Below are 16660 nucleotides of genomic sequence, written 5' to 3' on the forward strand. Positions count from 1 at the left end.
TGAACAAAAACTAAACATGTAAGTCATTCATGGAACAGCTGGAATTTCCTCAATACAACTTTGATGGATAACTTGAAAAATAAAGAGTTCAGGAGTATGGTGGCTTTCATGGCAACATCAGCTTGGAGGACAGGGGGCTGTGTGCATGTCAGAGGTCACTGTACCCATGAATTGAAAAGAAGAGAAAGGCTCATGCTTTGAGCCTTCTGCTCAAAACTTTGTGCATGATGAGGGATATGATGTCATTTGTCTTGGCACGCGGTGCTGCACTGCACCACTCCTGTTTTTCTAGAGGCAATGAATGATGAAATCCCAATCAGGGGCAACAACGCTACATGATGCAACACTACCAGCCAGCCAGCCAGCCAGCCAGCCATCCTGCTCCACAGGAGTTGAACCAGCAGCCTGGCACTGAAACACACTGAACACAGTAACTGTCACTCAACAGGCTGATGACTTAGACACTGCTGAGAAAATAAAGCACACATACAGTCATACACAACAGACACATCCATGGTGTACAATGAACTGGAATGTTGTAGTCTAAAACACACAAAAATGACAGGTTGTAGGTGGCAATCTCTTTCAAATTCAAACCTACGCTCTTCTTTCACACTTCGTTTCTCACTTTTCGACATAGGAAGCATGCACAAAGACATTCTGCATTCTGCTGATGTGCATCCACTTGTCCACACATTTTGGAGGCGCAGCAAACAGAAAAGCCACTGCCACATGTTTGGCGACCTCCTGTTTGAAAACATTATATCTCCCTCCCTCTTTCCCTCCCATCCCCACCCCACCCCAACCCCTCATCAGGCACATGGTATGGTAAATGTTTGGCAGTGGAGAGCTGTTGGCAATGATCATGGAAAAACAAAAACAAGCATATTGGCAACTGGAATACATTGTGATGCCTAACTTGCTTTTTAGGGCTAAGTCTCTGTAACACAGCTCTGGCACTCTCAATGAGGAAACACTGGAGATATGAAACACATGAATTGCATTGGATGGATGAAATATTCAAGATTATTGGCCTGGCTGTTGTCCGAATATGTTCTCTACCTGAGCCACAGTGAAACATCGCATTCAAAGTGTGTCTTGCTGAAAGTCGAATCAGTTCCTAATCTCTAGGACGTGTGCGAGAAAACAAAGACAGTCACCTGTCTGACCTTTGCCCTCTCAGATGACAGAACTTGCCATCTTAGCAAATAAGGAATGAAAGGAACACTTACTGATACATAGAAAAAAAAACACTATCTAAAACACTGAGAAAATATATAAAATAAAGCTTGAAAATAAAGTGAGACTATTTATGTATATGCTTATGAATACTCATATATTTTTTTATGTACACATAGTTATCTGTCTATTGTTTATATATCAATATATCTATTTTAAGTATAACTTAACGTTCACACTCACCCCAGAAGTTGCTCTGAAGATACAGATCTATCCTCAGCAGACTCAGAGAGAACAACTGAGCTGAGATATGCACTGGAGTCAACTTCCTCCCACACAAAGACCAGTGGGGAAAAAGGGGCAGGGATTGGTTGCGCTTCTTGCTTCCCATCTCCTTTTTACGTTTCCTCTGTTATCTTTCGTTTGTTTTTTTGTCTTTTCTTTCTGTTGTTTTTTACAGTTAGCACCTTATGTAAGTGAAATAATAGAAAAAAAATAACATGATAGCATATACAAATGTGCAAATGTTCAATAAAATACTACAAAGATTTTTTTTTCCAAAAATACAAGTGATGTAACAGAGATAGAAAAAATAATCTAACACAAACCAACAAAATAATGAAAAAAATAATAAAAACAACTTAAAGCATGCACTCGATCCTTTAGTGTGTGGCATGGGTAAAACGGGTGGGGTAAGGACAGTCAGGATTGAACAGGGCTATGTTTGGGGTTGTTGACTGGTAGGACCGTGGGCTCTAGCCTTGAATCTTACGCAGGATTTCGGTGGAGACGGGTGGGTGGAAGTTGATGGTGTGGTGTCTCAGCCCCTGTGAGGTCTTGTAGCTCTTGCCACAGCGACATTTGAAAGGTTTTCTCACACGGATCTGCGTACGGTGGCCGTTCTTGGCGTGGTACTTGATACCATTCACGTTCTATTAAGATGAGAAAATGACCACGGTTAAAACACACTGTCAAAGCCCCTGTGAAATAAGCAGTTTATGGTTGTAGCACCACACAAATTCCTTCAAAGAATTTGTGCATTGAAATGCTAACACTGGGTTTTAAGCACCTATCTAGATCCAGGTAATTAATTCAATAAAGGATGCATGCCTGTCATCCATTCACACTACACATTAGATTGATATACGATTTTAGTTTCAGATTTTAGTTTGCTGTTTAAGTTTTATGTCTGAGCATCAAACCACCACTTATTATACCTATTAGGTAGACAATTAACCTCATGCAAAATACACAATTTATTCTTAGAGGATCTTCTATAAAAATGTGTTCCATCAAGTTAAACCCCACGGCGCTGTCTCCAAGTGGTTTAATGCAGATACAAACTAGGACAGACACGCAATCCCAGTCCTGCAATTAAGTTCGGGACATTCCCATTCGCATATTTGCTTAACAGTTCACCACTTCATGAATGGATCCTAAAGGATCATTGCACTGCATTCATTCCTGCAAGAGAACATTTGTCAAAGTTTTTCAGCCTAAGCCTAAGAAGTTGTGGAAACTTCCACTATAGTAGGATACACGTAATGGGGCGTATTTATAACCGCTTTACACTAACTCTGAAGTTATTAATATCCTCACCTTATGGATGACGATGGTCTGTTTTTCAGTCCAACACTTTGATCCAAACTGAAAGATCTTTAAACCTACTCCACAAATTATCGGGAAAATTCTGCTGTGGCTCCAGAACAATGTGTTCTGATGATTTTGGTGATACACTTGCTTTTCCTCTGGCGCCACCATGAGGTGGATAGTTGTGATCTAGGCGTACAAACAATGTCCCAAAGCTGCTACGCTCCCAGTCTCGTATCAAGTCTAAGCCCTGGAAAGAGGCAGGGTGGGGAAGCACAACTAGATAATATATATTTAGCCATTCAGATCAGCATCAGATGTGGCTTTAACCCACGTCACTGTTTTAGTTTAAATAAGGTGTTAAAGGGTAATGTTCTCACACTGGCCCCTAGTTAAAACACATGGATGAAGAGCTGAAAGGGGGGTTTTGTGACATGCTGTAAATAAATTCAGCCTAAACAAATATGGTCTGATATATTTAATATGGCTTCAAATCCTCATCCTCAATTCATAACATGCTTTTTCAAGCATTATGTCCAGCCATGTGATACTCAGACAAAAGGGCCACTGTGTCCAGTGACTGAGGAGCTATGACTGCCTTCCCTGTATTCTGGCGGGCCTTACCTTGTATCTCTTCTTACAGCCAGGGACAGGACAGGCAAACGGTTTCTCCTCTCCCCCATTCATGCACATTGAGCTGAGGATTGATTCTGAGCTTATGGCACTTTCTGTGGTCCATGACTCGTCGCTGTCCGACTCCTCGTAGTCTACCTCCTCCTCATCATACTCACTGCCTGGAGACACAATTGAGAATGCAGAACAAAAGTCATCTAGTCATCTTCCAGTGAAATATGGATGAGGTTATACCCAAAAGGACATAACGCCCTGGGAATTTACCAACTGAAATTATATGCAACTATTTATGAATATGCTTCTCTAAATCATGTTTCGAATATGATGGATTCGCAGCACAGATGTAAATGAAAGCTCAAGCAAAGCAGCAGTTGTTTGCATGTGTGTATCTGCTTCTATGCATGTATGCCTGTGAGTCAAAACAAAGGGATTGGCACCAAGAAAGAGATCGTTAAGTGGGAGTGATCCCCATTGCTCAGCCTGGAAAAAGTGCTTTGCTAAGTGCAGAACATTTTCCACTCACATGCACACATACAAACACACACAGGCATCCACATGACACATCACTGAAATGTTTTGGTGCACACACGTGCACACACACACACACACACACACACACACACAAGCTCAGAAACACACATAAAGGCCTACTGACCCCCCACCACCTCACAGGAAATGCTGCACCTCAGCATGAGGAAATGGATGGCACCCTGGCACATGTTGAAAGAGTGTGTGTGTGGGTGTTTGTGGGTGTGTGTGTAACCATGCTGGTGTATAAGCCCAGACCTAACACTACGTTTGGAACCATTTGGGCTGGAATTGGACATCTGCTTCTGGGCTGTGCAACACACGGCCCCATGCGAACACACAGCATGACAGCTGCTATGTAATTAGCAGAGTGTTGACTGGTCTGCTCACTGCAGGAGCCACCTAATCTAACATACAAAACAACACACACACAGCAGTAGGCAGTTGTTGGGATTTCAGCCTCTTCTACTTTCCACTCAGAACCAATATTTTCCTGATGATTAAAGATTTTGGCAAAACACCCTTTCATGGCTAAAAGTGAATAATTTATGGTTTTTATTTACATCTTTCCTTCGTGTGAACTGGCTTGGGCTCCATTGGCAGATATCTTGAAGTTACGTTTTGAATTTTCTATGATTATGAAAAAAAAAAACTGCATTCCATTTGGGTTGCAAACTCCTTTGTACATCAGTTGTGAGTTTGATGAATATGCTTCGATGCAGGAGCCAGGTCTCAAAGCTTTTTCTGTTACAGCCTGTAGCGTTAATTTGCCTCAGTTTCAACACCTCCCTTCACTCAACACGTATGAGCAATCATTCTTTTTTCCTCTCAAACACACATTTCAACACACACACACCTGCCGTACCTGTAGGTGTGCTGCTGCGGAAAGAGGAGGAAGGGGTGATGGGGGGCGTGACGGGAGGCGTCAGGTTACCGCTCGTGTGGCGAGGAGGCGTGGCCGTGCTGTTCCTGGACACCCCACCCGTGATGGACAGGGACAGCTTGGGCGTCACCTTCTTTTTCATGGTCTCCTGCTCCCGGCGTGCTGCATCTGTCATGAATCTAAAAATGCAAATGTCTTTTCTGTAAATTTGTGGTACCTGCTAGTGACAAATGAACTCATTAATATTTAGGGAGTGAAAGATATATATGAATATAAGATGCCAATCAGCAGTATTTTCCACCACAACAGTTCTGATGTGGATTCTTCCAGCTTTTTGCACATTTAAAAACACAATAAACAAGATATTTTATATTTACCAAATAAATCCGTGATACGGAGATAACAACCACATCAGCAAAATTTTAGTGTCTGTATCCAACACTGAATTAAATGAGCATGTTTTTCTGACCTACTAAATTTTTTTGTGTTGTTGAGCTGCCAAGCATCCCTTTTAAAATCATTTAAAACATTAGAGGTTTAGTTTGGCTTGTTATAACTTTGACTTTATCAATTTAGTTTGAGCCAAAGTTTGCATCAGAGCGATGACACTGAAACAAAAAACAAAGTAGGACACTCTGCCAGTCATCCCTCATTGCGAGGAAAATGTACAACTAGTACAAAAATCTGAGCCAAGGAGTCAGTCTTTAACTATGTTTATAATACTTTTACTTTGTGTTTCTTACTTTCAGTACTATCTATTTTTTGTAAATATAATAGGAGCATTCTAATTATGCCTGTTCTACAGACTGTTGCTTGATAAAATAACTAAATTCCCATTAACATTCAACAGTAAATACAGATGACATTTAAAACCTTGCCACTTGAACAAATACCACAGAAAACAAAACCTCATTATTTGTGTTGTGTTGTCCTATCATCATTGTCAATGTTGCATCTTAGAGTGATTTAATGGGGCATTAAGTTGGAAGTGACATGTTCACCACACAAAAACACACATGCTGAAATGCTGTCTAGCTGTTTGCAACACAGGGAATCAGGACTGACTGTCTTGTGTGGTTTTGCTTTGGATGAGTCACTGCGGTGTCTATGGGAAGACATCAGTCCTCTGAGCTGTTCTCTACAAGGCACATCAGCATTCTCACACACTAAGAGTCACTTTCACTGGTGGAGCAATGCTGCCCTCTATAGACAAACACAACTTTGGTGTCAAGTATGAGAATGTGTAAGTACCTGTTTATGTAGCTTAGTGCCAGGTAAGTTGGCTGCTGTTGCTCCTGCTTTTCCAGCACTCGTGGATCTGTGTCTGGGAAAGAGGGGGGGGGGGTGATGACAGATTCAGATTAATCACTGCTCTCTGTGGAGGGAAAATGATGTGTGAATACTCCTAGTATGTATCTGACTCACACATCCATTCTTCCTGCCAGATTGGCTGATAGATTACTGCATGTTTCTCACACTGCACTCTCTGTTTTAGTCTGTAATACATGGCTGCCCTCAGATACATTTCAAATACTTTCATAATCAGCGCATTATTACACCAACGCCAAGCCCTCCCTAATTTAGTACCAGTGTCTTTTTCTAAGTGACCAAGTCTACTTAATCATCGGCAGTGTCTGAATGTGGTAAAGAGGAAATTTGTCTGAGGCTGAAAGAGCAACTTAGAGGCTGTGATGAATGTACACAGTGTGTTACTCCAAACACACATGGTCACACTTTTTCCAGTTGACTTGCTAAGTCAGTAACACTACAGTAGGCAACTTCCACTGCCTGAGGGAAGCAGTGTTAACTTCAAAGCCCCACCTTCCCACCCCCTGGAAAACAGGAGCAAGTGTGCATGAAAACACCGCGGCTGGACACATCTGTGAAGTGCCGCTGCCATCAAGTGTCCACCAGGGGAACATTCAGAGGGGTCCAAGCTTAAAAAATGCATTTTTATGCTGTGCCCTGCATGCCCATGTGTCTGAGTGTGTCAACATGCAAGCATAGTTGAAGGTGCATATGTAATGGCTAGCAGATGGATTGTAAATCAGACCCGAGAACCAGATCATCTCTGGGCAGCAGTCAACGAAACACTCGTGGATGCTACTTCCAGCTAATCCCAACTAATTGTGTGTGTGTGCGCGCACACTTGAGTGCTGGCCTTCTCAGTCCTTTGGTTTTCAGGCTTTCACACCTCATAATTAAAAAAGAATGTAGACTTCCCACAGCGCAGGAGAACACCAAGGAGAGCAGCAAAGAAGAAAACAAGCTTGGACAAAAATGTACATGCTGCTGCTCAGACCAGAGTCCTGGACATCTTAGTTTTTGTTAAAAAAAAAAACAAAACAAAACATACACATAGTACTGCAACAGCTGGGTAAGGAAATGGGATGGAAGGGGCATACACACATCGGTACCAACGCAGGCTAACACACATATACACACATTCACACATCTGAGGTGGTCCATGGAGGTGGTCTTTGACAGTCTTTTATAGCTGGGCCTTAATAATCCTACCTGCTGCTAAGATGTGGAGACCAGAGCTCTCTGCATCCACATGCACATGCACACACACCTCGACCTACAGCACAGACAGGTCTAAGTCATGGGACATGAAAATGTACATCTGAAAGAGTTAGAAAACTCATTACTACAGTGTTAATTAGTATTATTATAAATATAGCAATTAATTTGCTCACAATTATTTGTGTAACTATAAGAAAAATGAATTGGAAGATTCATCAAAATTTAATTGAGCTAAAGCTCTCAAATATGGCAAAAAGTAAAAAGGGAGACGCATTCATTGTGTGTTGAACTTAATTGTACTGAATGAACTGAATTATAAAATAAGCTCAGAAACGTTTGCTGAAATGCAAATCTTCATGATCAGTTAATGAATGCATCATTCAGATTTCAATTAATAGTTTAATTTCATGTGTGAAATGAAAAAAGCAAGTGGAAATTAATTTGAGGAAAAAGCATTGCAAATTTCCAAGACTTAAATAGGTAGGTCTTCGAATCGGTGAAGACCATAAAAATTATATGCACATGTATGTCCTTCAAATTTTTAAGTGTGCAAATGTGTGTGTGTGTGTGTAAAGAGAGGAAGGGTGTGGGGGTGTTGGAGGATTGGAGGATCTGGGGTAAGCCAGGTGCAGAGAGAGCTGCAGTAAATGTTCACCGGTTTTATGACTTCCGGTCACCTAGCAGGACAGGAAACTAACACACTGCTGATCTTACTGCTGGAGCAGGAAAGGAACCTCCCCACACACAGAAACACACACGCACATGGAGAACTACATGGGTACAACTTTCACTGACTAATTCCAAAGCTTTATATTAAACCACCAACTGTTAGTTTTCCATGTGTATTTTTGCATGTTTCAGTGCATGTGTGCTGCAGGTCCGAGACACTGTAGAGTCTCCGGGACCTATAAATATCTTCCTAACTAGCATTCCTGTCATTAAAAGCAGCACCATTCAACCGCTGCTTTAAGCATCTCATCACAGGCATCCATCTCTCACCACCAGCAGCACACTGCTGCCCCCTGCTGAATGCACAGTGCCTTCATGTGTCCAGATGCAATGTATGTGAGCGTGTGTGCGTGTGTGTATGTGTGTGTGAGTGTATGCATTTAAACCAGGCCAAGAATGCGTGGCTTGTTTTGCAGGCTGCTAATTAAGCCACAGAGAGCATTTTAAAGTGTTTCTAGAGCAGCAGGCAACCGGATGAAGGGAGAGGAGAGGAGGGGGAGGAGCAGAGGGAGCAGGGGGGATATGGGTTGGGGAAAAGGCAAACTTCTCTGTAATTACACTTCCCAGGGCTTGGTTGGGCACTCTGGCCCTGTGACTTCCGAAAGGTGATCTGTGTCTGTGTGACTGTGTGACTGAGTGTGTGTGTGTGTGTGTGTGTGTGCAGCATGAAAATAGAAGGACTGAAGTTTACAGTTTAGGATGCCGGTCCACTAATTGTTCCGCTACACCCTGACAGGTCATTTAGTCAGTATGGTGAACACACTCTCACACGCACAAACATACGCCCCTTGTCACACCTCTGTAAGTAGGATTAGAAAAGAACCGGCATCTGCAACTAGATTATAAAGCTTTAATCATCATCCTGACTTTATACATTAGTATGGCGTTTCAGGCTGTGTCAAATAAAACAAGGCATTTTAAGACGTCATTTCGCACTTTAAGAAATTATGACATGACATAGATTAATTCACTTACTCACTGGTTTGCAAAAAAGAAAACTGCAAGAGAATATAAAGTTAAATGTTGAGTTGTTCTTTAAAAAAGTTATTTTGCTGTGGTTACAAAAAAAAAGAAGCATCTTCAACTATACACTAAAAGCCATTTGGAAGTTTTGCTTAAAATATAAAACAATGTGGTGCCAAATAATTTTCTGTCAGTCAATTAATGGGAAAATAGACTTAACGCTTAAGCTTTGGGGATCATTTTGTCACAAAATGAATTCTTGCTCTGTATGAATTCTCCACTGTATCATTAAAGAAACAAATACTGTACAAAGATCATGTCAAGTAGTAACTAATACTGCCTTAGTTACGCATTTATATCCTTATTTTAAAAAACTAACAACAGTTAGAAAGGGGGTTTCCTTTCTGTTAATGTCAGACACTTAACACCTTCACCATATTGAGTTTGCATTTGCCTTTTCTTTGAGCCAGGGCCGCTAAAGTGCTCCAGCCAACTCTACCCTGTGGGCTGAATGATTACGTCTTTAAAAATTACTGCAGGTTCATTATCAGCATGCTTAGGCAGACCCTACATTATTAAACATCATTACAACACAATGTTGGCTTAACTCAAGATTCCAGCTGTGGAATCAAATCCAGATGAAAAAAAAGCAGAAGAAAAAAAAAAGTTCTGTCCAAACAAATCCTACATATTTGGGTTTTTCTTGCTCTTCCCCCATATATAACCTTCTCTTTTGCATCTCTTAACCACTTTTAATGTCTATCTGCCTCTCCCATCGCACCCCCCTTCCTGCGCTTCTTCGTTAAGGTCAAGGGCAGGTATGTGCTTGTGCAGGTGAGAACACAACGCACTGCCACAGCAAACACAGGCAAACAAGTCTGACATCATTGCATTCCTCAGACCTTACCTAAAGTCACGGCACAAAGCCTTCGACAACATCCAAACACCACACTAAACACAGTCCACATAAGCCGTTTCCTCTGGCATTCAGCTGTGATCTAAATAGTAAGGGTATGTTATTGGAGGGCTGCTATCCTTCCACTGGGATGATGTCAGCACTCAAGACCCGCACATTATCCAATTTTCTCACGGAAGGGATCACGACAGGATCTTGTGTTTTGCTTGTGTCAGAGGATGCACAAATTCAAATAAATAACAAGGTGAGAAAATTGAGATACAGAGGGTGCTAAAGTGGAAACCAAAATCAGTCCCTTTGAGCCATGCAGCACATCAGATGTCCTACCAGAAGAGGGCAGCACAATCTCTAGTAATGACCAAATGCTCAGCGCTCAGGTATACACTCAAAATTGCACCCTAAATTCAGACCTACTAACTCGCTATCACCAATATTTGTGTCTGCTACCACAAGCTTGTTATCACCTCTGGATTGTCTGATTTACTGAAACAACCATCTTTCCTGTAATCTATTTGCTCACTGCAGGACAGATCACAAATTAAGCGATCTGCAATCTTCAAATCATCAAACAACTTATCCAACATCTCACATGAAGGTGCTAGGGGGATCAAATTAGCTTATCTTTTGATTGATTATTGATCACCAGCCATTGCAGCATTTTGCTACCACGGGAGTTAAAGCTAAATGCCATTACACCCTCCCCCTCCCCCTCCCCTCAATCCCTCCCATCTGTCACACTTATCCCTGTGGTAACTGATCTGCAAACAGTATTGATTAGACTACGTGATCTTGACACCGCTCAAGACCAGCCGCACTATAAAGCGCATAGAAGGGCAACTCATTAATTCAAGTGATCTGACTGGTAAACCGCCATTCTCCTGAGCTGAAGGCTAGGGTCAAAGGTCACGCTAGGAACCAGATGGGGCATGTGTCTGCAGATGTACATTTTGGGTTGGGTAACTTAAAGAGATTACCTATCCATGCTATCAGTTCACTCGTGGGTCATGGGAAACACTGTTGTCTCCAGGTGTTTGTGGGGATAGACAGGATAAAATTATACAGCAAACTTGATTGATAAATTTGGGAAGGAAGATGGAGGACATGTTTGGATGATGCATGCTCCAGGCATCCATCCACCTATATTTCCCCTTCGAGCAGACACACAAAAGTTCACCTCCGTTTTAAAAATGAAACACACACACACAAGTATATCAGTTCTGTCCCAGATGTACTGTGACATCTCACTGTCCTCACCACAGCTGGCTGCTTGGTTAGCGCTCTTTGTTAGTGAGACAGCAGGTGTGCAATAGCGCAGCCAATATACTGCCCCCAACCCCTTTAGAGATGGCCAGTTGCCATGGTGACAGGCTCAATGAAGCATCCATTTTACCCCCCCCCCCCCCCCCACCCCATGCCTCATCCCCTTGATGATAGATGCACACAAAAAATAATGATGAGCTCAGATCAACTTCATGAGAGATTTTTGACAGATTTGAAGGTTCAGAGTTCTCCACCTATGAGATATAACCCTTCTATAATTCAATTTCCTACATGTCGGTGTATTATTTAATTATTTGGAGTTTGACCAATGCTTTAAATATTGTTATATATTCAAGAACATGTGCGACCTTTTAGAAATCCAATCAGCCTGTAGCTGAATGTTTTTTCACTGCCATTTCCAAGAAGCTCTCCCCCACAAAAAACTGCATGTTAATGACAATTCAAACACATTGATGAAATCTTACTTACCTTATCTAACAGCCATATCTGCTGCTTATTGCATTGGAATTACTAATCAATATCAATTTGGATGTTTCAAATTACTTGATGCTAGTAAATACAAAAGCTATTCACCCATAACACAGGACAGATAAATAAACAAAAAGCAAGAATTAAATCACAGCACTACTAATGATCGTGTTTCTTTGCCATGAGCTGAATAATAATTATTCAAAACTACTGTGTTTTCTGTCTTATTATTTTTGTCTGAATTTAAATGGTGGTGAAAGCTAATCGGCCCAGTTGTTATCTGCCAGGTGAGAGGTATTAAAAGATTTACTGTCCGTTCACAATCTAATAAGCAACAAGTTGAGGCTTGTGCCTGGGGAAGAAATCCTGATCATGTCGTTGCCACAACTTGGTTAGATCTGACACGGGAGCCGTGTTTATTGAGTGGCACCAGCTTAATCGGAAGGCACCGCGAAAGGTGATGCCTCGGCGAGTTCTCACACACACACACACACACACCTGAGGTGACAATGGCGACAGACTTTGTGCGACGCAATACACACAGTGTGTGAGAGGAGCCCAGGCTGCTGTGCATCAGGCCTGCGGACGCACACGCTCCTGTGCACTGTTAGCCGTGAAACCGCTGCCTGGCCGGGATGCTAGTTACACCTATGAGACCTACGCGGCCCTCGTAGTCGAGTTGCCGCTGCAGAAAGGTAACTACTGCCGCCACGGCTAAGTGTAACTTAAAACAAAAAGTCAGCCCCTCCTCTCGCCGAGACGCTGTTTTTTTTCGGGAGGAATAAAAGTCCCGTGGTGGAGAATAACCCCGACCGACGCCGCCGTCTCTCGTCGGGGCAGCGAGCAGAAGGAATAGCGGAATGCACAGACGAGCCCGTCTGCATGTAGCTAACTAGCTGCGATGCTAATAGCGGCTAGCCGCCTAGCTCCGCGTCCCCCCCTCCGGCCCGACTCACCGATGTGATTGTCCTCGATGTGGACGATGAGCTCGGCGAGAGACTCAAACTGGAGACCGCAGCCCCCGAACCTGCAGGAATTGGAGAAGAAAGAAGCAGCGGCGATGCCTGTCATGTTTTCGGCGCTGGTGCATTCACCGGGTGGAGAGGACAGGAGGGAGAGGGAGAAGGGGGAGGGGGGGTGGGGGGTCCGGGGAGCCGGGGGTGGTGAACGAGGAGGCAGAGGCTTCAGGTCCGGAGTGGGAGCGGGGCAGACAGCCGAGCGGCGGAGCAGACACCGGGCGGACAGACAGGACAGCGGCAGACGCTGCTGGGAGGCAGGCGGGACGGTGGGGGTGGGGGTGGGGGCAGGAGGAGTGGGGCGGCGGGGGGGGGCTAAGTCATGACGTGCTACCTGTTGGGATCTGACCTGGCTGGCGACAGCAAACAGAGAAATCACAGTTACATCTGAATGCACGCCAAAGATGCAGCTCACAGATTTCTCCAGACAGTTCATCCATGCAGTTCAGACTTTGACATGTATAAATCTTTTCATTGGTTATACTTAAAGATCTAAAGGTTTCCATCTATATGATTTAAAATGGAATTGTAAATTCATTTCTAAGCAACAGATATTTTGATGACCTCTCACAGGTTTTTACTGTATGTTTTGTGTTATCTAACGAATACAGCACCAGAAACCAGTAAGGCCTGCAAATATAAAAAATAAAGCGATCCTGATAACTGGTTGAATACTGTTCAATGAGACATAAACTTCAAAACTTGGATGGAAGAGTAAATAAAATTCATTGATCTGCCTGAATGCCCTGTTTAAACATGCAAGTATAAGGAAGTCCCTTGCCTGTAAGCCACAAGGTCACTTTGGATAAATGCATCTTCCAAATGACTAAATATTATTTAAAGAGTAGAAATAAAAAGTCTTTACAAAACTTTTCTTACTGGGAATAATTAACTTTAAATTGCCTGTAGCAGGTTGTACTGTACATTTTTTCCAACAGATGTTAAACTTGTGCACCAGCCTGTCATAAAACACTGAATAAGAGTTCCAGCACAACTTAGGAGCTTTGCAATTAATAGGTCTGGGCAGTCATCCTCTGTGTCGCTCGGTGGATAGAAGTCTGGAGGAGGAAGCTCATTCTTGGTGACCACACTCTGAGAAACATAGCTGCATCATGGTCCCAGAATAACAACTGGTTGTGAGCTAGACAGATGCTGACAATCTAGATTCTTCTTTTTATATTCATCGCTGTAAATAGGTTCTGAATTACCATCTTTGTATATATAAACTTTTTGTCATGTCCTTGCATAATTGTCTATTGCATTCCTTTGTCAGTGTCTTCAATGCCTTAACTTGCCTAGGTATATGGATAGATAGATAGAAGTACTTTATTGATCCCAAACTGGGAAATTCTTCTCTTGCAGCAGCCAGATATCAGACATAGCAGACAAACTGCGCAACATAAAATAGAATGCAAAAAACATTTACTAGAGCAAAATACACAAATGTGCAATATATCAAAATATATGTGTTATTGCTTTGGGTGTCAGTAATGTGCAATATTAGTAATAAAAGCAAATTAAGCAGAGTAAAGAAAAATAAGAATAAATGTATGTCAACAGAAAACAACAAAAACAAGCAGTAAGAAATCAGCCATATCAATGTGTGTCTTTTTCGCCTGTCTGGGCCAGCATTGTTTCCAAAATATGCCATGCAGCTGCTTTCAGAGAGGTCTGAAACTTTAGAAATATGAAAAACATTCTGTATTTGTTGCATGTTCAATTATTTTGTATTTCCATCATTGGAAAAGACCCCAGAGTAGATTTCACACTGGAGTAAAAATGAGGCAGTGTTATTTGACAACTGTACATATTTCGCTGTGTGTGTATCAATATCACAGTAATACACGTTGCATAACTCATTGACAACAGAATCTATTACATTCATAAAATGTATTGATTAATGTTACCCAATAATGGCTCAGTGGTGAGGGGGGAACTTGTGTGTTTGTGTGTGTGGCTCCCAGAGAGGGGAAAATGTCCTTAAATCACTGGGGTTGGCTAACCAGGGCCGGCTGGCCTGTGTTGGACCTGTTAATCGAGCGTTAAAATGGCCTGTCATAAACCACTGGCCAGAGACTTCAGCAAACAATCTTAAGGCCTGGGAACATACTCACTCTTTTTCTAACTGCCCTCCGTTTACCCAGCCATATAAAACACAGCAACACACACAACAATTCATTGCTACCAGTGCCACAAACACTCAACAACATGACATCACCAGCACGCACAGTCTTTCACACATGTACAGTATAGAAATACAGTGACTTCAGTAGCCTAACACAGATGTCCTCTGTTACACACAAACGTGTAGATACACATGCAACACAAGCACAGTCATTACACACACATGTTGTGTCAGAGCTGTGACAGTGACGCAGTTCCCGACAACATTACAAGATGAGAAGTGCTAGCATATGTCGTGAAATGCAATAGAGAAAAAAAAAGAGACACAAAGAGCGTTTATTGTGCATGACATCATCTGATCTGAGATCTGTGGGTGGCGCCAAATGCGCCAGATTTCAAACTAGCATGGATTTTCTGATTATCAGGCTCTTTCCACTGAAAACAAACAGCCACACACAATCGACAGCACACAACTCCAGCTTACATGCGTTGTTTGGTGTGCACTGAGCTGTGGTCCACTCTTGAGTAGATGTGCAGGCAAGGGTAGAGTTGGATGTAAATTTAACTCTATTACATAATTGGATTACTGTACGTTTCATACTCAGATGCTGTTTAAAATATCTTCTTCCATTTAGTTATTAAGTTGCACATTACTCATAATTCAAGAATAGAAATAGAGCGTACAATGTACCATGTCAATAGCAGAAGCAGAAAAGATAAATGATCTAGTCACAGTGAGTGTAACAAGACAAAGGCACTGGGGTCAGTAGGTTTGTTTGACCTTTGACCTGAAACACCATATTTTTACAGACAAGGTGACGTCAACCGCTGAGCAGGCAGCTCTCTAAAAGCTCCCAGTCTGACTGTTAAAAGTCACGCTAAGGTGCAGATGCCAGATGGTAATGGCTGGTATTGCTACTGAGTTATGGAGGTAGTTGTAATCTCAGTGGCATTGTCTGCTCTAGGGCACCAGCAGGAGACTTCCTGGCTGCCGTCATACTTTTTAGTGTGACTGTGCACTCTTTGCAGGCACACGCACTCAAGCTGTAAAACATCCCCTATCTGCACTGAAAACAAAACTCAGTGATTCACATCCACACAGGGGAAGAGCGCAAAACACAGTGACATCATCACAACTTCCTGTTTCTTTTTGTTGCCACGGCTACCAAAATTTGCATACTCTAAATGATTGGTGGATGATGAGTCAGAAGGGTTTGGTCTCATGTTAGAAACTTAAACCACAACAAAACCAGATTTCTCTGTTCAACTCTAGTCCGGCTAGAGCACCGGAAACACTGACCAAACACGGCTGAGATATTACTGCATGGCTTAGCTCACTGGACATGTGAATGACTCAAAGCCTGGCCTTCTGTAACCAATGAGATTTCATGGCATATCATAACAAATCTCCCAACAGTGGGCATACATTTGTTTTTACACAACTGTGAATGAAATCAGTACAATTTCTCAAAGCCATTGAAAGCCAAAACAATCTGATGGAATGACAAAGGTTACATCCTATGATGATATAATTTCTTTAAATACAGTAGTTTGGTGAGTGATTCTGTGAAAGATCTGTGTCCTCTGCATAAACCCACAACTCTTCCCTGATTGTGACTTATGACATCATAATACACACACAATGGCCACCAGTGTGTAACTGGATCGACTGATGATAACAATAAAGCCAGTCTATCACAGTGTTGCACTTTATCAATAGCATTCTGTCTCATCTCTGAGAGATTTAAAAGACAGACAAGCCCACATGTGTTTTATAATCACTGAAATAAAATATCACATAAATTATGGAACTATTCATTATGT

At 42.2% G+C, this 16660-nt stretch overlaps 1 protein-coding gene across 1 annotated transcript; it reads right to left on the reverse strand.

The window, feature by feature from the left end:
- Window positions 1–1934: 1934 nt before the first annotated feature.
- On the reverse strand, window positions 1935–12970 carry jazf1a (JAZF zinc finger 1a). The gene is made up of 5 exons (XM_029514393.1): window positions 12653–12970; window positions 6065–6137; window positions 4796–4992; window positions 3394–3563; window positions 1935–2111 (listed from the first exon to the last, which is right to left on the reverse strand). Exons 1-5 carry the CDS (start codon window positions 12765–12767, stop codon window positions 1935–1937), a joined length of 732 nt encoding a protein of 243 aa, XP_029370253.1. The 5' UTR covers window positions 12768–12970.
- Window positions 12971–16660: the final 3690 nt, after the last annotated feature.

Source organism: Echeneis naucrates, chromosome 11 (assembly GCF_900963305.1).
Source record: "Echeneis naucrates chromosome 11, fEcheNa1.1, whole genome shotgun sequence".
NCBI classification, from domain to species: domain Eukaryota; kingdom Metazoa; phylum Chordata; class Actinopteri; order Carangiformes; family Echeneidae; genus Echeneis; species Echeneis naucrates.